At 42.6% G+C, this 24,912-nt stretch overlaps 1 protein-coding gene across 1 annotated transcript in view; it reads right to left on the bottom strand.

Moving 5' to 3' along the window:
* sycp3 (synaptonemal complex protein 3) overlaps nt 1-24,912 on the bottom strand; it is a 172,964-nt gene that overhangs the window by 36,199 nt on the left and 111,853 nt on the right. Inside the window, exons 5-6 of the mRNA XM_059950682.1 lie at nt 22,553-22,670; nt 7,333-7,432 (exon numbers count right to left, since the gene is read on the bottom strand). Coding sequence (XP_059806665.1) covers nt 7,333-7,432; nt 22,553-22,670 — 218 coding nt within the window. The remainder of the gene's footprint in view (nt 1-7,332; nt 7,433-22,552; nt 22,671-24,912) is intronic.

The following is a 24,912-nucleotide window of genomic DNA, read 5'->3' as shown; positions in this document are numbered from 1 at the left end:
TCTCTGAGTTTCCTTGCATTGAGACTGTCCAAGTATGCGCTTGCTTCCCATAATCATCCCAGAGATAGCAAAGTGTTCAATCACTCAAACGATCTCCAAACTGTAAATCACAGTCATTAGGAATGATTAAAATAGGGGTGGGGGGGGGGGGTTGATAAATGCTAGGCTAAAAGACATAGGAGCAGAATTTGTCCATTCAGCCTATCGATTCTGCTTCATAATGGCTGATTATTCCTCTCAACCTCACTCTCCTGTCTTAATCCCGTAACCAATCAAGAACCCATCTATCTCATCTTTAAATATACCCAATGATCTGTCCTCCACAGGCATCTGTGGCAATGAATATTCTTGATTACTAAGGATATCAAAGGTTTCAGGGAGAAGGCAGGAGAATTTAGAGGGATAATAAATCAGCTGTGATGGTATGGTGGAGCAGACTTGATGAGCCAAATGCCTAATTCAGCTCATACGTTTAATGGTCTAATTCTGAGAAATTAAACTTCCAGTGGTTGAGCTGGGATTCCCTGGGAATCAATCACTGAGTATTCTTCAACTGGTGGACTTCATGCTTTCACTCCTAAGCATGGCAGAATTCACCTGGCTGATGCATTCACTGTATATGCTTCATCCTCATTTCAAAATCTGGTAAGGTAACTTCAAACTGCATTTACTTCATTGTGAATCAAATTCTATAATCAAGTCTGATGAGTGTTTCAGGACAATAACACACATACACACACCAGGATAACCTCACACACAGTGTTAATTTCATTTCTATATGAGAATCACACCAAAAACTAATCAATAGTTACTTTGAAAAGTGGAGTTCAAATGATCACATTGAGCAGCCGATGAAGTTGACATTGTGCATTAATTACACATGATGACCACCTTGCTCATTATTAGGTGCCATTTAGCATTCTACTTCATAGAACAGTACAGCATAGTACAGGCCCTTCAGCCCATGAGGTTGTGCCGACATATTAAGCTACTTCAAGTTCAACCTAACCCTTTTCTCAGACATAGCCCTCCATTTACTGTCATCCATGTGCTTATCTAAGAGTCTTAAATGTCCCTAATCTATCCACCTCTACCACTGCCCTTGCACAATGTTCCATGCACCTCTGTGTAAAGAACTTACCTCTGGCATGTACCCCTATACTTTCCTCTAATTACCTTTAAAATATGCCCTCTCACTGTGGCCATTGGCACCCTGAAAAAAAGTACAAAGTAAATTTATTATCAAAGTTTTAGATGTAATGCCAAATCTTCACAAACTCCAAAGGAAGTAGAAGCCCTGTTGCCTATTCTTCGTAATTATACTTATGTGTTGGGATTGGACAGAAATTATAACACTGAAGAATTTGAAGTTGCTATCCCTCTCCAACTCTGATCCCCTGATAAGCTAATGGACCTCTGGTTTCCTCTTCTTGAAGTCAATGGTCAGCACCTTTGTCTTGCTGACATTGATGGAGAGGTTGTTGTTGTGGCTCCACTCTGTCAGATTTCCTATGTCCCTCCTATCTGCTGGTTTCATCTCTACCTTTGATTCAGCCAACGACAGTGATGATTTATGCCTCTTATCATTTTATACACCTCGATGAAGTTACCTCGCATCCTCCTTCGCTCCAAAGAGAAACACCCTAGCTCACCTGACAGATCCTCATAAGACAATCCAGGCAGCATCCTGGTAAATATCTTCTGCACCCTCTAGAGTTTCCACATCCCTCCAAAATGAGGTGATCAGAACAGGACACAATACTCCAAGTGTGGTATAACCAGAGTTTTATTGAGCTACAGTACTTCATGGTTCTTGAGTTTATCCCCAAACTAAGGAAGGCCATCACAACATATGCCTTCTTAACAAGTCTATCAACTTGAAGGATCTATGAACATGGATCCCAAGATCTCTGTTTCTCCTCACTTCTAAAAGTCCTGCCATTAACCCTGTACTCTGACTTCAAATTCAAACTTGAAGTATATCACTTCATATTTCTCTGGATGGAACTCCATATACTCTTCTCAGCCCTGCTCTGCATCCTGCCAATGTCCCGTTGTAATTTAAAACAACTTTCTACACTATCCACACCTGCTAAGTTCTTCCAGCATTTTGTGTGTGATTACCACCACCCTTTGTGTCATCTGCAATACCTCTGAATAGCCTCCCACATCATCTCACAGCTGATCTACCACTCAAACATATACCCTTACCCCATGTTACACCACTATTTATTCTTCATATCATTTCTATTAAAATAAGTATTCTCAATATTCCTGGATTTCAGTACATTAAAAGGGATAGAGAGGGGGGAGAAAGGGGCGGAAGGGTGGCATTACTAGTCAAGGATACTATTACAGCTGCAGAAAAGGTGGATAATGTAGCTGGATCCTCTTTTGAGTCAGTATGGGTAGAAGTCAGGAACAGGAAGGGAGCAGTTACTCTACTGGGGGTATACTGGCGGTACTGGCACTTTTAAGAAATTTAAAAGTGGATAAATCTCCGGGTCCTGACAGGATATTCCCCAGGACCTTGAGGGAAGTTTGTGTAGAAATAGCAGGAGCTCTGACGGAGATCTTTAAGATGTCATTAGAAATGGGGATTTGCCGGAGGATTGGCGTATTGCTCATGTGGTTCCATTGTTTAAAAAGGGTTCTAGAAGTAAGCCTAGCAATTATAGACCTGTCAGTTTGACATCAGTGGTGGGTAAATTAATAGAAAGTATTCTTAGAGATAGTATTAATAATTATCTGGATAGACAGGATCTGATTAGGAGTAGCCAGCATGGATTTGTGCGTGGAAGGTCATGCTTGACAAACCTTATTGAATTTTTTGAAGAAGTTACGAGGAATGTTGACGAGGGTAAGGCAGTGGATGTAGTCTATATGGACTTCAGCAAAGCCTTTGACAAAGTTCCACATGGAAGGTTAGTTAAGAAGGTTCAGTCGTTAGGTATTAATGCTGGAGTAATAAAATGGATTCAACAGTGGCTAGATGGGAGATGCCAGAGAGTAGTGGTGGAGAGTAGAGTATAATTGTTTATCGGGATGGAAGCTGGTGACTAGCAGGGTGCCTCAGGGATCTGTTTTGGGCCCAATGTTGTTTGTAATATACATAAGTGATCTGGATGATGGGGTGGTAAATTGGATTAGTAAGTATGCCGATGATACTAAGGTAGGAGGTGTTGTGGATAATGCTTTCAAAGCTTGCAGGGAGATTTATACCGGTTAGAAGAATGGGCTGAACGTTGGCAGATGGAGTTTAATGCTGAGAAGTGTGAGGTTCTACATTTTGGCAGGAATAATCCAAATAGAACATACAGGGTAAATGGTAGGGCATTGAGGAATGCAGAGGAACAGAGTGCATAGTTCCCTGAAGGTGGAGTCTCATGTAGATAAGGTGGTGAAGAAGGCGTTTGGAACACTGGCCTTTATAAATCAAAGCATTGAGTACAGAAGTTGGGATGTAATGTTAAAATTGTAAGGCCAAATTTGGAATATTGTGTGCAGTTCTGGTCACCGAATTATAGGAAAGATATCAATGAATTAGAGAGAGTGCAGAGACGATTTACTAGGATGTTACCTGGGTTTCAGCACTTAAGTTACAGAGAAAGGTTGAACAAGTTAGGTCTCTATTCATTGGAGCGTAGAAGGTTGAGGGGGGATTTGATCGAGGTATTTAAAATTTTGAGAGGGATAGATAGAGTTGACATGAATAGGCTGTTTCCATTGAGAGTAGGGGAGATTCAAACGAGAGGACATGATTTGAGAGTTAGGGGGCAGAAGTTTAAGGGAAACACGAGGGGGTATTTCTTTACTCAGAGAGTGATAGCTGTGTGGAATGAGCTTCCTGTAGAAGTAGTAGAGGCCAGTTCAGTTGTGTCATTTAAGGTAAAATTGGATAGGTATATGGACAAGAAAGGAGTGGAGGGTTATGGGCTGAGTGTGGGTAGGTGGGACTAGGTGAGATTAAGAGTTCAGCACAGACTAGGAGGGCCGAGATGGCCTGTTTCCATGCTGTGATTGTTATATGGTTATATTCTATAGGCCCCCTGGTAGCAGCAGAGATACCGAGGAGCAAATTGGGAGGCAGATTTTGGAAAGGAACAAAAGTAATAGGGTTGTTTTCATGGGTGACTTTAACTTCCCTAATATTGATTGGCACTTGATTAGTTCCAAGGGTTTAGATGGGGCAGAGTTTGTTAAGTGTGTCCAGGATGGATTCCTGTCACGGTATGTTGACAGGCCGACTAGGGGGAATGCCATACTAGATCTAGTATTAGGTAACAAACCGGGTCAGGTCACAGATCTCTCAGTGGATGAGCATCTGGGGGACAGTGACCTTTAGCATTATCATGGAGAAGGACAGAATCAGAGAGGACAGGAAAATTTTTAATTGGGGAAGGGCAAATTATGAGGCTATAAGGCTAGAACTTGCGGGTGTGAATTGGGATGATGTTTTCGCAGGGAAATGTACTATGGAGATGTCGTCGATGTTTAGGGCTCTCTTGCAGGATGTTAGGGATAAATTTGTCCCGGTGAGGAAGATAAAGAATGGTAGGATGAAGGCACCATGAGTGACAAGTGAAGTGGAAAATCTAGTCAGGTGGAAGAAGGCAGCATATGTGAGCTTTAGGAAGCAAGGATCAGATGGTTCTATTGAGGAATATAGGGTAGCAAGAAAGGAGCTTAAGAAGGGGCTGAGAAGAGCAAGAAGGGGGCATGAGAAGGCCTTGGTGAGCAGGGTAAAGGAAAACCTCAAGGCATTCTTCAATTATGTGAAGAACAAAAGGATGACGGGAGTAAAGGTAGGACCGATTAGAGATAAAAGTGGGAAGATGTGCCTGGAGGCTGTGGAAGTGAGCAAGGTCCTCAATGAATACTTCTCTTCGGTATTCACCAATGAGAGGGAAATTGATGACGGTGAGGACAATATGAGTGAAGTTGATGTTCTGGAGCATGTTGATATTAAGGGAGAGGAGTTGTTGGAGTTGTTAAAATACATTAGGACGGATAAGTCCCTGGGGCCTGACAGAATATTCCCCAGGCTGCTCCACGAGGCGAGGGAAGATATTGTTGAGCCTCTGGCTAGGATCTTTATGTCCTCGTTGTCCACAGGAATAGTACCGGAGGACTGGAGGGAGGCGAATATTGTCCCCTTGTTCAAAAAAGGTAGTAGGGATAGTTCGGGTAATTATAGACCAGTGAGCCTTACGTCTGTGGTGGGAAAGCTGTTGGAAAAGATTCTTAGAGATAGGATTTATGGGCATTTAGAGAATCATGGTCTGATCAGGGACAGTCAGCATGACTTTGTGAAGGGCAGATTGTGCCTAACAAGCCTGATAGAGTTCTTTGAGGAGGTGACCAGGCATATGGATGAGGGTAGCACAATGGATATGATCTACATGGATTTTGGTAACGCATTTGACAAGGTTCCACACAGTAGGCTTATTCAGAAAGTCAGAAGGCATGGGATCCAGGGAAGTTTGGCCAGATTAATTCAGAATTGGCTTCTCTGCAGATGGCAGAGGGTAGTGGTGGAGGGAGTACATTCAGATTGGAGGGTTGTGACTAGTGGTGTCCCACAAGGATCTGTTCTGGGACCTCTACTTTTCATGATTTTTATTAACGACCTGGATGTGGGGGTAGAAGGGTGGGTTGGCAAGTTTACAGATGACACAAAGGTTGGTGGTGGTGTAGATAGTGTAGAGGATTGTCGAAGATTGCAGAGAGACATTGATAGGATGCAGAAGTGGGCTGAGAAGTGGCAGAAGGAGTTCAACATGGAGAAGTGTGAGGTGGTACACTTTGGAAGGACAAACTCCAAGGCAGAGTACAAAGTAAATGGTAGGATACTTGGTAGTGTGGAGGAGCAGACGGATCTGGGGGTACTTGCCTACTGATCCCTAAAAGTTGCCTCACAGGTAGATAAGGTAGTTAAGAAAGCTTATGGAGTGTTAGCTTTCCTAAATCGAGGGATAGAGTTTAAGAGACGCAATGTAATGATGCAGCTCTATAAAACTCTAGTTAGGCCACACTTGGAGTACTGTGTCCAGTTCTGGTCTCTATAGGAAGGATGTGGAAGCATTGGAAAGGGTACAGAGGAGATTTACCAGGATGCTGCCTGGTTTAGAGAGTATGGATTATGATCAGAGATTAAGGGAGCTAGGGCTTTACTCTTTGGAGAGAAGGAGGGTGACTGGAGACACGATAGAGGTGTACAAGATATTAAGAGGAATAGACAGAGTGGACTTCCTCATCCCTAGGGCACCACTGCTCAGTACATGGCTTTATGTTAAGGGGAGGGAAGTTCAAGGGGGATATCAGAGGAAGGTTTTTCACTCAGAGAGTGGTTGGTGCGTGGAATGCACTGCCTGAGTCAGTGGTGGAGGCAGACACGCTAGTGAAGTTTAAGAGACGACTAGACAGGTATATGGAGGAATTTAATGTGGGGGGTTATATGTGAGGCAGGGTTTGAGGGTCAGCACAACATTGTGGGCCGAAGAGCCTGTAATGTGCTGTAGTATTCTATGTTCTAAATCTGGACTTAACACTGTGCTACATTGAGGACACTAAATGAAGAAACAGCAATGGTTCCTTTATAAAGTGAAATTCTTTAGATTGCTCTATAGATAGGCACATGAACACAAGGAAAATGAAAGGATATGGACATTGTGTAGGCAGAAAGGGATTAGTTTGATTACTAATTTAATTGGTTTAGCTCAACATTATGGGCCGAAGGGCCTGTTCCTGTGCTGTACTGCTCTACAGTATATTCCATGATCTTCTTAAGAAAGCTAATGTCCCCACACAGTTTTACTAAATCAGTGCTATATTTTGTTGGTTATATACACTCATGAGGATGAGAGGTAACCTGATAGAGGTGTATAAGATGAAGAGAGGCATTGATCATGTGGATAGTCAGAGGCTTTTTCCCAGGGCTGCAATGGCTAACACGAGAGGGTACAGTTTTAAGGTACTTGGAAGTAGATACAGAGGAGATGTCAGGGTTAAGTTTTTTACGCAGATTGATGAGTGCGTTGAATGGGCTGCCAGTGACTGTGGTGGAGGCGGATACGATAGGGTTTTTCAAGAGACTCCTGGATAGGTACATGGAGCTTAGAAAAATTGAGGGCTGTGGGTAACCCTAGGTAATTTCTGAAGTAAGTACATGTTCGACACAGCATTATGGGCTGAAGGGTCTGTATTGTGCTGTAGGTTTTCTATGTTTCTATTAAATAGGTTGTTAAGTTCTATGTGACATCATGGAGACACTGCAAATGTATAAACCATAGAGTTAAACAGAAGATGAAATAAAAATATTCAAGACAATACTTCTATTTTCTCTTCTTGGTCTTTGGCCTTCTGAATATCTTTCTCCCATTGCTGGAAGATTCCAGTAAACTGCTTACAATAATCATCCGAAAGCTTTTGCCTTTATAAATAAAACAGAGCAAAATTTTATAGCATGGACAATGAATCTAATAACCATTTAGTGATCAGCATCAGTCACAATCAATATCACACACTGCCACCTCATGTATCAGGAATACATTCTCAGTGGCCACTTCATTAGGTATACCTGCTCATAAATGCACATATATCACCAACCAATCATATGGCAGAAAAGCAATGCATAAAAACATACAGACATGATCTGATATAGCAGTATTTCAGTGGAGTAAAGGATACTACTGGAAGGAGATGCTGGCAGGGATTACAGCAGAGCAGCAATAGCATGTTTCCAGGAAAACTGAGGAAGGTGCAGGATAGATGTATTCCAAAGTCAAAGAAATACTCAAGTGGCAAAATAGTACAACTGTTGTGGTCAAGGGAAGTCAAAGCTGACATAAAAACAAAAGAGAGGACATACAATGAAGCAAAATTATTGGGAAGACAGAGGAATCAAAAGCATTTAAAATCCTACAGAGAGCAGCTAAAAAGACCATTAGGAGAGAAAAGCTGAAATATGAGGCTAGCAAACAATATCAAAGTGGATAGTAAAAGTTTTTTCAAGTATCCAAAAAATAAGAGAGAAATGAGAGTGGATGTAAGACCACTAGAAAACAAGGCTAGAGAAATAATAAGAGGGTACAAGAAGATGACAGAAATGAGTATTTTGCATCAGTCTTCACTGTGGAAGACACTAGTGGTGTGATAGATGTTGAAGGGTGTATGGGAAGAGAAGTGAATGCAGTTACTATTACAAGGCAGAAGGTGCTCAAAAAGCTGAATGACCTAATGAGCCACCCAGGCCAGATGAACTGCACTCTAGGGTTCTGAAAGAGGTAACATTCGAGATTGTGGTGGCATTAGAAATGATCTTTCAAAAATCATTGGACTCTGGTATAGTGCCAGAGGCCTGGAAAATTGTAAATGTCACTCCACTCTTTTGGAAAGGAGGAAGGCAGCAGAAAGGAAGTTATAGACCATTTAGCCTGACCTCAGTGTTTGGGAAGATATTGGAGTCAATTGTTAAGGATGAGGTGATGGAGTACTTTTTGATGCAGGACAAGATAGGACATGGTTTCCTTAAGGGAAATCTTGCCCGACAAACCTGTTGGAATTCTTTGAGGAGATTACAAGTAGGATAGATAAAGGGGATGCACTGGATGTTGTATATGTGGACATTTAGAAGACACTGACAAGGTGCCACACATGAGGCTGATTACCAAGCGATGCTGTATATCAATGATAGGGACATGTTCAGCACAACTTTGTGACCTGAAGGGCGTGTATTATGCTGTAGGTTTTCTCTGTTTCTGAGGGTCAGTGGATGTTTATTTTGATTTTCAGTTCTTTGACAAGGTGCCACACATGAGGTGCCTTAACAAGAGCCCATCGTATTACAGGAAAGATACTAGCATGGATAGAAGATTGGCTGATTGGCAGCAGGCAAAGTGTGGGAATAAAGGGGGCCTGTTCTGGTTGGCTGCCGGGGATGAGTGGTGGTCCACAAGCATCGGTGTTGAGATTGTTTCTTTTCAGATTATGTCAGTGATTTGGATGATAGAATTGATGGTTTTGTGGTCATATCTGCAGACAATATGAAGTCAGGTGGAGGTGCAGGTAGGGTTAGAAACATAGAAAACCTACAGCACAATACAGGCCTTTTTGGCCCATAATGCTGTGCCGAACATGTACCCTAGAAATCACCTAGGGTTACGCATAGCCCTAGGGTTGAGGAAGCAAGGTGTCAGCAGAAGACTGATTAGGAGAGTGGGCAAAAAAGTGGCAGATGGAATATTGTATCAGGAAGTGTATGGTCATGCACTTTGATAGAAGGAATAAAGGCATAGACTATTTTCTAAATAGGAGGAAAATCCAAAAATCAGAAGTGCAAAGTGACTTGAGAGTCCTTGTGCAGGATTCCCTGAAGGTGAACTTACAGGTTGAGTCTATGGTCAGGAAGGCAAATGCAATATTGGCATATGTTTCAAGAGGATTAGAATACAAGAGCAAAGTTGTGATACTGACACTTAATAGGGCATGGGTAAGACCACACTGGTATTGTGAGCAGTTTTGGGCCTCTTATCTGAGCAAATACGTGCTGGCATTGGAGAGGGTCCAGAGAATGAGAATGATTGTGAGAATGAAAGTCTGAGAGGTGTTTGATGGCTCTGGGAATCTACTGGTGGGAGTTTAGAAGAATAACGGGAGGGGAGCAGTGGATATAGTGTGTATGGATTTAGGTAAGGCATTTGATAAGGTTCCCCATATAAGACTCCTTCAGAAAGTAAGGAAGCATGGAATCCGAGGAGACCATGCAGAATTGGCTTGCCCACAGAAGGCAAAGGGTACAACTGTAGATGGTTCATATTCTGCATGGAGGTTGGCGACCAGTGATGTTCTGCAGGGATCTGTCTGGGTCCCCTCCTCTTTGTGATTTTTATAAATGACCTGGATGAAGAAGTATAAGGGTGGGATAGTAAGTTTGCTGATAACACATAGGTTGGAGGTGTTGTGGATAGTCTGGAGGGTTGTCAGAGGTTACAGCGGGACATCAATAGGATGCAGAACTGGACTGAGAAGTGGCAGATGGACTTCAACCCAGATAAGTGTGAAGTGGTTTATTTTGGTAGGTCAAATTTGAAGACAGAATATAATGGCAGTGTTGAGGATCAGCGAGATCTTGGGGTCCATGTCCATAGGACTCTGAAATCTGCTGCGCAGGTTGAGTGTTGTTAAGAAGGCGTATGGTGTGTTGGCATTCATCAACCAGGAGACCGAGTTCAAGAGCCGTGAGGTAATGTTACAGTTATATAAGACCTTGGTCAGACCCCACTTGGAGAACTGTGCTCATTTCTGGTCACCTCACTACAGGAAGGACGTGGACACTATAGAGAGTGCAGAGGAGATTTACAAGGATGCTGCCTGGATTGAAAGGCATACTTCATGAGAATAGGTTGTGTGAACTTGGTCTTTTTTCCTTGGAACGATGGAGGATGAGAAGTGGCCTGATAGAGATGTATAAGATGATGAGGGGCACTGATCCTGTGGATAGCCAGAGGCTTTTTCCCAGAGCTGAAATGGCTAACACAAGGGGGCATAGTTTTAAGGTGCTTGGAAATAGCTTCCAAGTGGATGTCAGGGGTAAGTTTGTTTGTTTGTTTTTATACACACAGAGAGTGGTGGGTGCATGGAATGTACTGCCAGCGGTAGTGGTGGAAGCAGATACAATAGGGTCCTTTAAGAGCCTCATGGAGTTTAGAAAAGTAGAGGGCCACGCGCTAGGGAAAGTCTAGGCAGTCTCTAGAATAGTTGGCACAACTTTTGTGGGCCAAAGGCACTGTAATGTGCTGTAGATTTCTATGGTCTATGATCTCATTGAAACCTATCAAATATTGAAAGGACTCGACAGAGTGGATGTAGAGAGAATGTTTCCTATCGTGGGTGAGTCTTAGACCAGAGGGCACAGCCTCATAATACAGTAGAGGAATATCATTTAGAACAGAGATGAGAATGAATTTCTTCAGCCACACAGTAGTGAATCTGTGGAATTCACTGCCACTGACAGCAGTGGTGGCTAAGTCATTGGGTATATTTAAAGTAGAGGTTGATAGGTTCTTGTTTAGTCAGGGTGACAAAGGTTACCTGGAGTAGGCAGGAAAGTGGGATTAAGAGGGATAGTAAATCAGCCATGAAAGAATGGTGGATCAGACTCAAAGCACCAAGTGGCCTAATTCTGCTCCCATGACTTATGGTCTAAGTCTAAAGACTACTAGCATCTGTTGTGTTTTCAAACAAATGAGAGCTTCTGTTACAATGCTATTTTTATGCTTGCTTCAGGGGATTTATGATTCGTGGGTCCCACAGTTGTGTTGTAGTTAGTGTAACGATATTACAGTTTAGGGTATTCTGAAGTTTGGAGTTCAATTCAGGCGTCATACACGAGTTTTACATCGTTCCCGTTGAATATATAGGTTTCCTCCAGCCGTGCTGGTTTCACCCCACAATCCAAAGCCAAACCAGTTAGTAGGTTAGTAATTAATTTGTTTCCGGCCCTCAATCTCCTTACAGGAGTGAACAGTAGTCTAAGGAACCATCGGCAGTTTAGAGCATCGTGACTGCTTTGTGAGGGTCATTTTAGATCAGCTTTTTCTCTGCAACTACTTATGCTGCTACTAATGTTTCAATATTCCTTCAAAGAAATATGCCTGACTCTGGTGGCAGATGGCTCACTTGATCACAAATAGGAAGATTACCAGTGCAGCTGTGTCAGTGCCTGATGTAAGTTTTCAGCCCCCAATCCTTTGTTCACATAAATGAGTATAACAACCAAGGATTTTGATCAATTTAACTGAGGATTTTTATCTGTGAATCAGGTGCTCCTTTTTTTTCATAGTAGAGTCCAACAACATTAAAAACAAAAAAAAATCAAAAAACTGAAATGTCAGCAGTTTGAAAGCATTCATCCCTCTTTGCTCAGTACTTACTTGAACCACTTCTCACAGCTATTATAGTCGACAGTATTTTTAGACAAATCCCTATTAGCTTTGCACAACATGATGGAGCAAGATTTGCCCATTCCTCCTTGCAAAATTACTCAAGCTGTGGACAGCAGTCTTGAGGTCTTTCCAGATGTTTGATTGGCAAGTTCAGGACTCTGACTGGGCCATTCAAGTACATCAATGTTCTTCATTTGAAGCCACTCCATGGTAACTCTGGCAGTGTGCTGCTGAAAGACGAACTTCCTCCCCAATTTAAGCTTTTTCTTTCAGGATCTCTCTGTATTTAGCAGCACTCATCTTCTGATCAATCTTGAGCAGATTTTTGGTTCCTACTGCTGAAAAGCATTCCCATAGCATGATGCTATTTCCACTATAACAGTAGGGATGGCATTACCTAGCTGATGTGCAGTACTAGATCTACGCTGCACATAAATCTATGTCAGCATAATGAGGTCAAAAAGTTTCACTTCAGTCTCATCCGATCACAAGACTTTCTTCCACATCTTTACACTATCTTCTAAGTGGCACCTCACAAGGTCTTTATGGGTAGGGATATGATTTTTCTTTTAGCTTCTTCCTTCCATAAAACCCTTTGTGCAAGGCCTTCAAAATTGTGGAGACATGAACTTCACCTCCATTTGCAGCCACTGGCTTCTGCAGCTCACTCAGAGTGACTGATAGATTCACAGTAGTTTCTCTTATAAGTGTCATTCATCTGCTGTGACTATGTTTAGAGGGGTGACCAGACTGCACTGAGCTCCAACGCCTTTGTTCAGTGCCTTTGAGATATTCTATATCCTTCCCCAGATTTGTACTTCTTTATTACCATTTCACTGACTTGTCTTGAATTGTCTTTTGTCTTCATTTTGGTTTGGTCTGTTGAAAATCTATCATAGTGTTGGACCTTACAAAGAAAGGGGGTATTTATTCTTATGAATTCATTGAAAAATAGTGATCCTCCAATTTTCTACATCAACAAATTGGGTGAGTTGATAAGGTCATATATTGCACCTGAAGAAAGTTTGCATTATAATTTTGAAGGGGATGAACACTTTTCAGCCTCAGAATTTTGGTTTTTAATTTTTAGTAAATAGACAGGTTTTGAAATTTTTCTTTGACATGATGTACATTTTTGTGTAGAATAGCTCAAAAAAATCCTACTTCACATTATTTTAGATTTAGAAAGTAAAACAGTAAAATGAGAAAATAGTTTTGGAGGCTAAATGCTTTTTCAAGGCACAGTATATCAGGAAACTTGACTCAGTTTTAGTTCCTTTACAGATTGCACTGATATAGTCAACGTTTTAGGAACAGCTTCTTTCTCTCCACCATCAGATTTCTAACTAGACAATATCTCACTATCTCACACTATCTCACTATTTTACACTATCTCACTATTTTCTCACAAACTTTTCTCATTATCTCACAATCAAGATTTGAATAGCTCAGACTCAGCAGAAAGCAGCTGATTGGGCAATTGAGGTCAGGTGACCAAGCAGTTTGAAAAGCTCAAACAAATAAATAGAGGGTTACCTCAAGCAGAGCGGCCTGTGGAAAGTGGCCAGTGAGTGAGTGGGCCAGTAAAGGAGTGGAGATTTGAGGCTTTGACTCGAGAGGTTCTGGCAGTTTTGGCAGTTGGACTGTGCAATCAAGATTTGAATAGCTCAGTTGATTAGTTGATTAGACCATCAAGATTTGAACAGCTCAGACTCAGCAGGAAGCAGCTGATTGGGCAATCGAGGTCAGGTGACCAAGCAGTTTGAAAAGCTCAAACAAATAAATAGAGGGTTACCGCAAGCAAAGCGGCCAGTGAAGGAGTGGAGATTTGAGACTTTGACTCGAGAGGCTTCAACGAGAAGAGGCAAAGTACAAGCTTGTTCCCAGTTAGTCTTTACAATGCCTCCTGAGACGGTGATGTGCCTCTCCTGTGAGATGTGGCAGTCTTGGGGGAACTCCCCTCTCCCGCAGAGTCACATCTGCCAGAAGTGCTTGCAGCTGGGTGATCTGGAAGACCGTGTGAGGAATCTGCAGCAGCAGCTGGATGACCTTTGACTCATAAGGGAGAATGAGGCAATCATAGATGAGAGCTACAGGGAGGTAGTCACACCTAGGCTGCCGGAAGCAGGTCGTTGAGTGACAGTCTGAGGTGGGAAAGTGAAGGAGAGTAGACAAGTGGTGCAGAGCACCCCTGTAGCCAGTCCCCTGAATAATAAGTTTACCGTCCTGGATGCTATTGGTGAGGACGACCGACCAGGTGTGAGCCATGGTGGCAGGGCCTCTGGCCCTGTGGTGCAGAAGGATGGGATGGAGAAGAGGAAAGTTATCGTCATTGGAGACTCTATAGTCAAGGGAGCAGACAGGAGATTTTGTGGACGTGAGAAGGAAAACCGTATGGTTTGTTGCTTCCTGGGTGGCAGGGTCTGGGGATGTCTCTGACCAGGTGCATGACATCCTGGTATGAGAGGGAAAGCAACCAGAAGTCGTGATACATGTTGGGACCAACGAAATAGGCAGGAAGAGACATGAGGTCCTGAAGTGTGAGTTATGAGAACTGGCAGAAGGATGAAGAACAGGACCTCAAGGGTGGCGTTCTCAGGATTGCTGCCAGTACTACGGGATATGATGGTAAAAATTGGAGGAGATGGCAGTTGAATGCGTGGCTGAGGAGTTGGTGCAGGGGGCAGGGTTTTAGATTTTTGGACCATTGGGATCTCTTCTGGGGAAGGTGGGACCTGTACAGATTTGATGGGTTGGACCTGAACTCGAGGGGGAGCAATATCCTTGTTGGTAGGTTTGCTAGCATGGTTTGGGAGGGTTTAAACTAATTTGCAAGGGGGTTGGGACCCAGAGCGATAGAGCAGTGAAAGAAGTGCATGGAGTAAAGCTAGATCTAACATATAGAGAAGTTTTGAGGAAAGAGCAGCAGAATAAAGGGTATAAAGGTAGTAAAGTAGAAGGGCTAAAGTGTGTGTACTTAAATGCAAGAAGCATCAGGAACAAAGGTGATGAACTGAGAGCTTGGATACATACATGGAATTATGATGTAGTGGCCATTACCGAGACTTGGCTGGCACCAGGGCAGGAATGGATTCTCAATATTCTTGGATTTCAGTGCTTTAAAAGGGATAGAGAGGGGGGAGAAAGGGGCGGAGGGATGGCATTACTGGTCAGGGATACTATTACAGCCACAGAAAGGGTGGGTAATGTAGCAGGATCCTCTTTTGAGTCAATATGGGTGGAAGTCAGGAACAGGAAGGGAGCAGTTACTCTACTGGGGGTATTCTATAGGCCCCCTGGTAGCAGCAGAGAAACCGAGGAGCAAATTGGGAGGCAGATTTTGGAAAGGTGCAAAAATAACAGCTTTGTTACCATGGGTGACTTTAACTTCCCTAATATTGATTGGCACTTGATTAGTTCCAAGGGTTTAGATGGGGCAGAGTTTGTTAAGTGTGACCAGGATGGATTCCTGTCACAGTATGTTGACAGGCCGACTAGGGAAAATGCCATACTAGAACTGGGTCAAGTCATAGATCTGTCTGTGGGTGAGCATCTGGGGGACAGTGATCACCACTTCCTGACCTTTAGCATTATCATGGAAAAGGATAGAATCAGAGAGGACAGGAAAATTTTTAATTGGGAAGGACAAATTATGAGGCTATAAGGCTAGAACTTGCGGGTGTGAATTGGGATGATGTTTTTGCAGGGAAATGTACTATGGACATGTGGTTGATGTTTAAGGATCTCTTGCAGGATGTTAGGGATAAATTTGCCCCAGTTAGTTAGATAAGGAATGGTAGGGTGAAGGAACCATGGGTGACAAGTGAAGTTGAAAATCTAGTCAGGTGGAAGGCAGCAGCATACATGAGGTTTAGGAAGCAATGATCAGATGGGTCTATTGAGGAATACAGGGTAGCAAGAAAGGAGCTTAAGAAGGGGCTGAGAAGAGCAAGAAGGGGGCATGAGAAGGCCTTGGTGAGCAGGGTAAAGGAAAACCTCAAGGCATTCTTCAATTATGTGAAGAACAAAAGGATGACAGGAGTGAAAGTAGGACCGATTAGAGATAAAAGTGGGAAGATGTACCTGGAGGCTGTGGAAGTGAGCGAGGTCCTCAATGAGTACTTCGAAATTCACCAATGAGAGGGAAATTGATGATGGTGAGGACAATATGAGTGAGGTTTAAGTTCTGGAGCATGTTGATATTAAGGGAGAGGAGTTGTTGGAGTTGTTAAAATACATTAGGACGGATAGGTCCCCGGGGCCTAACGGAATTTTCCCTAGGCTGCTCCACGAGGCAAGGGAAGAGATTGCTGAGCCTCTGGCTAGGATCTTTATGTCCTCGTTGTCCACAGGAATAGTACCGGAGGATTGGAGGGACGCAAATTTTGTCCCCTTTTTCAAAAAAGGTAGTAGGGATAGTCCGGGTAATTATAGACCAGTGAGCCTTACGTCTGTGGTGGGAAAGCTGTTGGAAAAGATTCTTAGAGATAGGATCTATGGGCATTTAGAGAATCATGGTCTGATCAGAGACAGTCAGCATGGCTTTGTGAAGGGCAGATCGTGCCTAACAAGCCTGATAGAGTTCTTTGAGGAGGTGACCAGGCATATAGATGAGGGTAGCATAGTGGATGTGATCTACATGGATTTTAGTAAGGCATTTGACAAGGTTCCACACAGGCTTATTCAGAAAGTCAGAAGGCATGGGATCCAGGGAAGTTTGGCCAGATGGATTCAGAATTGGCTTCTCTGCCGAAGGCAGAGGGTAGTGGTGGAGGGAGTACATTCAGATTGGAGGGTTGTGACTAGTGGTGTCCCACAAGGATCTGTTCTTGGACCTCTACTTTTCGTGATTCTTATTAACGAACTGGATGTGGGGGTAGAAGGGTGGATTGGCAAGTTTGCAGACAACACAAAGGTTGGTGGTGTTGTAGATAGTGTAGAGGATTGTTGAAGATTGCAGAGAGACATTGATAGGATGCAGAATTGGGCTGAGAAGAGGCAAATGGAGTTCAACACGGAGAAGTGTGAGGTGGTACACTTTGGAAGGACAAACTCCAAGGCAGAGTACAAAGTAAATGGCAGGATACTTGGTAGTGTGGAGGAGCAGAGGGATCTGGGGGTACATGCCTACTGATCCCTGAAAGTTGCCTCACAGGTAGATAGGGTAGTTAAGAAAGCTTCTGGAGTGTTAGCTTTCCTAAGTCGAGAGACAGAGTTTAAGAGATGCGATGTAATGATGCAGCTCTATAAAACTCTAGTTAGGCCACACTTGGAGTACTGTGTCCAGTTCTGGTCGCCTCACTATAGGAAGGATGTGGAAGCATTGGAAAGGGTACAGAGGAGATTTACCAGGATGCTGCCTGGTTTAGAGAGAATGAATTATGATCAGAGATTAAGGGAGCTAGGGCTTTACTCTTTGGAGAGAAGGAGGATGAGAGGAGACATGATAGAGGTGTACAAGATATTAAGAGGAACAGACAGAGTGGACAGCCAATGCCTCTTCTCCAGGGCGCTCAGTACAAGAGGACATGGCTTTAAGGTAAGGGGAGGGAAGTTCAAGGGGGATATTAGAGGAAGGTTTTTCCACTCAGAGAGTGGTTGGTGCGTGGAATGCACTGCCTGAGTCAGTGGTGGAGGCAGATACACTAGTGAAGTTTAAGAGACTACTAGATAGGTATATGGAGGAATTTAAGGTGGGGGGTTATAGGGTTATATGGGAGGCAGGGTTTGAGGGTCATCACAACACTGTGGGCCAAAGGTCCTGTAATGTGCTGTACTATTCTATGTTCTATTTATTTAACCTTTCTTTTAACAAACATTTTTTATTTTTATGTTTACACTTCTATCCCATTGAAAACCACTTAAAAAGAGCTCTATAAATAAGTTACTAGTTTATTTTTTGTTCTTTTTGCTCTACTTATTTAATTCGTTATATATTTTTCTATTGTAATTTATAGTTTTTTTAAAAAATAGGTATTGCCGCTGTAAAACAGCTGCTGCTGTAAAATAACAAATTTCACAACATATGCCAGTGATATTCAACCTACTTGATTCTGATGGGGTTCAATTGAGAAAGGTACCTCCTCTTTTCTACAACAGAATTCTTTCTGCTAGATCAAATAGGACTACTACTGAGGCTAGGTGACAAATTTGTATTTATCTATCTATTTATTTATTTAAATAGAGATACTGCATGGAATATGCCCTTCCAGTCTTTTGAGCTGCTTCACCCAGCAACCCTGGTTTAATTCTAATCACAGGACAATTTACAATGACCAAGTTACTACCCAGTACATCTTTGGACTGTGAAAGGAAACCAGAGGACCCGGAAAAACCCACAAATTCCACAGAGAGGATGTACGGACTCCTTATAGAGGACCATTGTCACAGATGCAGAATTAGTCCATTCAGCCATTCGAGTCTGCTCTCCCAAGTCCCACTCAACCCCATACACCTGCTGTCTCACCAAGCCTTTTGACTGATAAGGAAACTATCCACTTCCACCCTAAATATATGCACAGACTTGGCCTTCACCGCAGTCTGTGGCAGAGCATTCCACAGATATACTACTCTCTGTCTAACAAAATTCCTCCTTACCCCTGTCCTAAAGACTCACCCCTCAATTTTGAATATCCCCACTACAGGAAACATCCTTTCCACATCTTCCCTATCTAGTCCTTCCAACATTCGGTAGGTTTCAATGAGCTTCTCCCTGCATATTTCTAAATTCCAATGAGTACAGGCCCAATGCTGCCAAACGCTCCCCATATGTTAACCCCTTCATTCCCAGAATCATTCTCATGAACCTCCTCTGGACTCTCCAATGACAACACATCCTTTCTGAGATACAGGGCCTAAAACTGTTGACAATACTCTAAGTGCAGCCTGACTAGCATCTTATAAAGTCTCAGCATTATCTCCTTGCTTTTATGTTCAATTCCCCTTGAAATAAATGCCAATATTGCATTTGCTTTCTTTACGACAGATTCAACCTGTAAATTAACCTTCTGGGTATATTGCATGAGTCCCTCTATACCTCTGATATTTAAACCTTTATTTAGGTAATAGTCCACACTATTGTTCCTTTTATCAAGATGTATTATCATATATTCCCAACACTGTATTCCATCTGCCCCTTTTTTTTGCCCATTCATCCAATTTGTGTAATTCCTGCTGCAATCGCATTGCTTCCTCAGCACTACCTACCCCTCCACCTATTTTTGTATTATCCACAAACCTATTCAATTCCATTATCTAAATCATTGACAAACAATGTGAAAAACAGCAGTCACAATACTAACCCCTGAGGAATACTACTAGTAACTGGCAGCAACCAGAAAAGACCCCTTTTATTCCCATTCGCTGTCTCCTGCCTGTCAGCCATTCCTCTAACCATGCCAGTATCCTTCTTGTAACACCATAGGATTTCATCTTGTTAAGCAGCCTCATGTGTGGCACCTTATCAAAACCTTCTGAAAATCCAAGTAAATGACATACACTGCCTCTCCTTTATCCACCCTGCTTGTTACTTCCTTGATGAACTCTAACAGATTTGTCAGGCAAGATTTCCCTTCACAGAAACCATGCTGACTTTGACTTATTTTATCATTAGTCTCCAAGTACCTCAAAACCTCAACCTTGTTAATAGACTCCAATACTTTCCCAAACACTGAGTTAGTCTAAGTGGCCTATACTTTTCTTTCTTTTGCCTTGCTCCCTTCTTAAAGAGTGGAGTGTCATTTGCAGTCTTCCAGTCCTCTGGAACCATGCCTGAATCAAGTGATTCTTGAAAGGTCATGACCAATGCATCTGTTATCTCTTCAGCATCCCCTCTCAGGACTCCGAGATGTAGTCCATCTGGCCCAGGTGACATCCTCCTTAAGACCTTTGGGTTTGCCTAGCACTTTTTCCTTTGTAATGGCAATGGCACTCACTCCTGTTCCCTGACACTCACAGACCTCTGGCACATTGCTAGTATCCTTCCACAGTGAAGACAAATGCAAAGTACCCATTAAGTTCATCTGATATTTCTTTGACCCCATTACTACCTCATCAGCATCATTTTCCAGTGGTCCAATATCAACTTTCACCTCCCTTTTACTCTTTATAGAACTGAAAAAAACTTTTGGTATCCTGCTTTGTATTATTGGCTCATCTGCCCATATATTTCATCTTTTCCCTTCTTTTAGCTTTTTAGTTGCCTTTTGTTGGATTTTAAAAACTTCCCAATCATCCAACTTCCCACTTACTTTTGCTACCTTATATGCCCTATCCTTGGCTTTTATGCAGTCTTTAACTCCTGGTCAGCCATGGTTGTCGACCCCTGCTAGTATTGAACACTGAACTGCAACAACCAAGCTGTAATAGTGTCGTGCTAACAGCTACACTACTGTGGTGAGATTTTTAATCTCGGTATGTAATGGCCTTCAGCAGGATTTCCAAAGCACTTTTTGACTATCCCATTTCATGGATATGTCATTTACACAAACATTAACTGAGAGGAAATGTACTAGCTGCAATAACCACAGTGTTTAAAAATGTATTTCTGTTTCCAAGAAATAACATATAAAAATGAGGGATATTGAGAGTTTTCTACCTGCTGATGTTGTGAAGAGCTTCTATTAATTTTATTCTGATTATAACTGGTCTACAGCTGTGAAATGAGCTATTTGGTGTATTATGAGCAGTTTTAGGCCCTTTATCTCCAAAAAGATACGTTGGCATTGGAGACAGTCCAGCAGACATTCAGAGAACAACTCCAGGAATGAAAGGATTAACAAAAGAGGAGCGTTTGATGACTCTGGGCTTGTACTCACTGAAATTTAATAGAATGAGATGGGGGATCTTATTGAAACCTATTAAATAGTGAAAGGCCTGGATACAGTTTCTTATAGTGGACGAGTCTAGGACTAGAGAGTATAGCCTTAGAATAGAGGGATGTCCATTTAAAACAGAAATGAGAAGAAGTTTCTCTAGCCAGAGCGTGGTTAATCTGTGGAGGCCAAGTCATTGGGTATATTTAAAGCTGAGCTTGATAGGTTTTTGATTAGTCTGGGCATCAAAGCTTATGAGGAGATGACAGAAGAATGTGGTTGAGAGGGATAATTAATCAGCAATGAAGTAATGGCTGAACAGACTCGATGGGCTGACTGGCCTAATTCTGCTTCTTTGTCTTATGGTTTTATGGGGATATGTGGCATACTAATGTACTATCTAGAGTTTTGAACTGAGCCTGGGTATTCCACAGAGAGGAAAAAGAACCACTATTAAATCGATTGTCTTTATACTTTGTTTTGGAGGCCATTAAATGAAATACCTATGCATATCAAGATACCTAGCGGACAAAACAAACCTACAAAATAAATTAGAATATACAGAAAATTATGTTCAGTATTACAATCAAATCTTGAATTTCAAATAAATTCTAGCTTTGGTTGGAGTCAGTTAGGTTTACAATTGCCAGCCAAATCTGCAAAATATTTCAGAGTGATTTCAGGATGTAGTAATCTGATCATTAAGAAACATATACCTATTCTATGACACAAGTTGCATGCATTATTTTTTTCTATAAATGAATTGAATTTAAAAAACTACCAGTATTCAAATACTGCATATTTGAAAATTTGCAACAAATATCCAGGTCAAGCAGTATCAGTAGAGAGGAAATGGTTTAACAAACCACTAATTTTCTTTCTATCCTCCTGTCTCTTTCTCTCTCTCCTCCTTCACTTCCTCTATCTCTCTCTCCACCCCTCTCATATACCACCTGTCTTTTCTCTCTCATCACCCCCATCATAGAAACATAGAAAACCTACAGCACAACACAGGCCCTTTGACCCACAAAGTGGTGCTGAACATATCCCTTACCTTGGAACTACCTAAACTTACCCCTCTATTTTTCTAAGCTCGATGTAGCTATCCAGGAGTCTCTTAAAAGACCCTATCGTTTCCATCTCCACCACCGCCACCTGCAGCCCATTCCACACACTCACCACTCTGCGTAAAAGAACTTACCCCTGACAGCTGCTCTGTACCTACTTCTAAGCACCTTAAAACTATGCCCTCTCATGCTAGCCATTTCAGCCCTGGAAAAAAGCCTCTGACTATCCACATGATCAATGCCTCTCATCATCTTATACACCTCTATCAGGACACCTCTCATCCTCCGTCGCTCCAAGGAGAAAAGGCCAAGTTCACTCAACCTATTCTCATAAGGCATGCTCCCCAATCCAGGCAACATCCTTGTAAATCTCCTCTGCACCCTTTCTATGGCTCCACATCCTTCCTGTAGTGAGGCGACCAGAAATGAGCACAGTACTCCAAGTGGGGTCTGACCAGGGTCCTATATAGCTTTAACATTAACTCTCGGCTCCTAGCATTCTCTCTCTCTGTGTACAGATGCTACCTGTCCGTGTTTCAAGTCAAAGACCTTTTGCCACAACTCCAGACCCTACTGCATTTCTTGCTTTAGTAGCTTGACTAACACCTTGATACCACCTGACGTTTCCAGCATTTTCTGTTTTTGTTCCAGATGTGCAAGAACTACATTTTTTTTAAAATTTCACTTTGATTTTACATTTGTCTGAAATAAATTTTCTCTGCACTACCTTTCTTCTTGTTGCACTTTCCAAACTTGCTCTATCTTTTGGTTGCTGGTCTTTAATGAGGATTTTGTGTACACCTCCAGTCGTTTCTTCTTAGCCAAGATAGCCTTATTAATATCAGCTGCAAAGGAATTAAGAAGCAATGACAGACTGGTAACATTGACCTGCTGCAGCCATTCAGTAACAACTCCACAAACTATCTGAAATGTATCTCAACTCTCTGCCACTTACTGATAACATTATTTCTGAAATTCTGCAATAACATGTAGGTTAGCCAATGTTGTATTACTTCTAGTTGATAAGAGATTAGAAATAGAGACTCTAAAATATAGAAAAATGTAAATAGGATACCTACAGCAGCCTCCTTTTGTCAATACAGTGGATTCTGGTTAATTGGGACACATCAGGACCAGTATATTTTTCCCAATTAGCCAAAGTTTCATGGAAATAATTAAGAAGGTATATAAAAAAAAGACAAACTGTGTGACAAATTAGAACACTACAGTATAGTACCATGAAACTATGTATTAATTCCTCATAGTTATCAACAGAGAAATTTATCCAGTGTACATAATAAACAAGACCAGTGCAGACAACTAGGCAGATAATGGACTGCCTTAATACAATTTTCGATGCTTGCTATCTCCAATTCTTCATTTTCATTATAAAATTCAAGATGATTATAGATACCTTTAAATTCTTGTTGAAGTAGTGAAATGATTTCTTTTTCATTTCCAGCATCTCCAAGCAATGAAAATTAAAAATAGTTTTAAATTGTCTTACTGTTTAGAAATCATTAACTGTCAGTGACAAAAATCAGTGCTTTTTGAATACAAACGCGCAGCTGATGTTATTTAAAAGCTGATCACTCTAAGTAAGCATGGTGTAGTATCTAACAGCCACACAAGTGCCCCGACTAACTCTACTTAGAACCTTAAACACAAAATACTCTGCAGATGCGGGGGTCAAAGCAACACGTACAACATGCTGGAGGAACTCAGCAGGTTGGGCAGCATCCGTGGAAACAAACAGTCAATGTTTGGGACCCTTTGTAAGGACTGAAGAGGGAGGAGGCGGGGCCCTATAAGGAAGGTGGGGGAAGGGTGGGGAGAAGGCTGGTAGGTGCCAGGTGAACAACCCCAGTAAGGGGAAAGATTAAAGGGTGGGGGAGGGGAAGCAGGGAGGGGATAGGCAGGAAGGATGAAGAAGGAATGTAAGGGGAAAGACTATGGGTAGTAGAAGGAGGCAGAACCATGAGGGAGGTGATAGGCAGCTGGAGGAGGAGGCAGAGTGAAACTGGGATGGGGGAGGGAATTACCAGAAGTTGGAGAATTCAATGTTCATGCCAAGGGGCTGGAGACTACCCAGACTGTATATGAGGTGTTGCTCCGCCAACCTGAGTTCATGGCAGTAGAGGAGGCCATGTTTGGACATAACCGAATGGGAATGTGAAGCAGAGTTGAAGTGGAGGTGCTCAACAAAGCGGTCCCCCAATCTGCGTCAGATCTCACCGATGTAGAGGAGGCCGCCCCAGGAGCACTGGATGCAACTGATGACCCCAACAGACTCACAAGTGTTGCCTCACCTGGAAGGACTGTTTGGGGCGCTGAATGATGGACAGAGAGGAGGTGTAGGGGCAGGTGTAGCACTGACGCTTGCAGGGATAAGTGCCAGGTGGGAGATCCGTGGGGAGGGACGTGTGGACCAGGGAGTCGCAGAGGGAACAATCCCTGTGGAAAGCAGAGAGAGGTAGAGAGGGAAAGATGTCCTTAGTGGTGGGGTCCTGTTGAAGGTGGCGGAAGTTGCGGAGGATAACATGCTGGATCTGGAGGCTGGTGGGGTGGTAGGTGAGGACAAGGGGAACTCCATCCCTGTTGTGGTATTGGGAGGATGGAGTGAGGGCTGAAGTACGGGAAATGGAGGAGATGCAGGTCAGGGCATCATTGATGATGGCAGAAGGGAAACCACAATCCTTAAAGAAAGAGGACATTTGAGATGTCCTGGAATGGAAAGCCTCATCCTGGGAGCAGATGTGGTGGAGATGGAGGACTAAGAATAGGGAATAGCATTTTAGCATGTGGCAGGATCAGAAGAGGTTTAGTCGAGGTAGTTATGAGAGTCAGTGGGTTTATAGAAGATGTCAGTGTACAGTCTGACCCCAGAGATACGAGACTGAGAGATCGAGAAAGGGGAGAGAAGTATCCGAGATGGACCAAGTGAATTTGAGGGTTGGGTGGAAGTTGGAGGCAAAGTCAATGAAATTGATGAGCTCAGCATGGGTGCGGGAAGTAGGTTGAACCTGTTTGGCAACAGTCTCCTGACACAAAGTGGCAAAGTGTTTCAAATAAAGAAGGGGAATCCCA

This window comes from Hypanus sabinus, chromosome 25 (genome assembly GCF_030144855.1).
Source record: "Hypanus sabinus isolate sHypSab1 chromosome 25, sHypSab1.hap1, whole genome shotgun sequence".
Lineage (NCBI taxonomy): Eukaryota > Metazoa > Chordata > Chondrichthyes > Myliobatiformes > Dasyatidae > Hypanus > Hypanus sabinus.
This window is presented reverse-complemented; position numbering and strand designations above follow the sequence as displayed.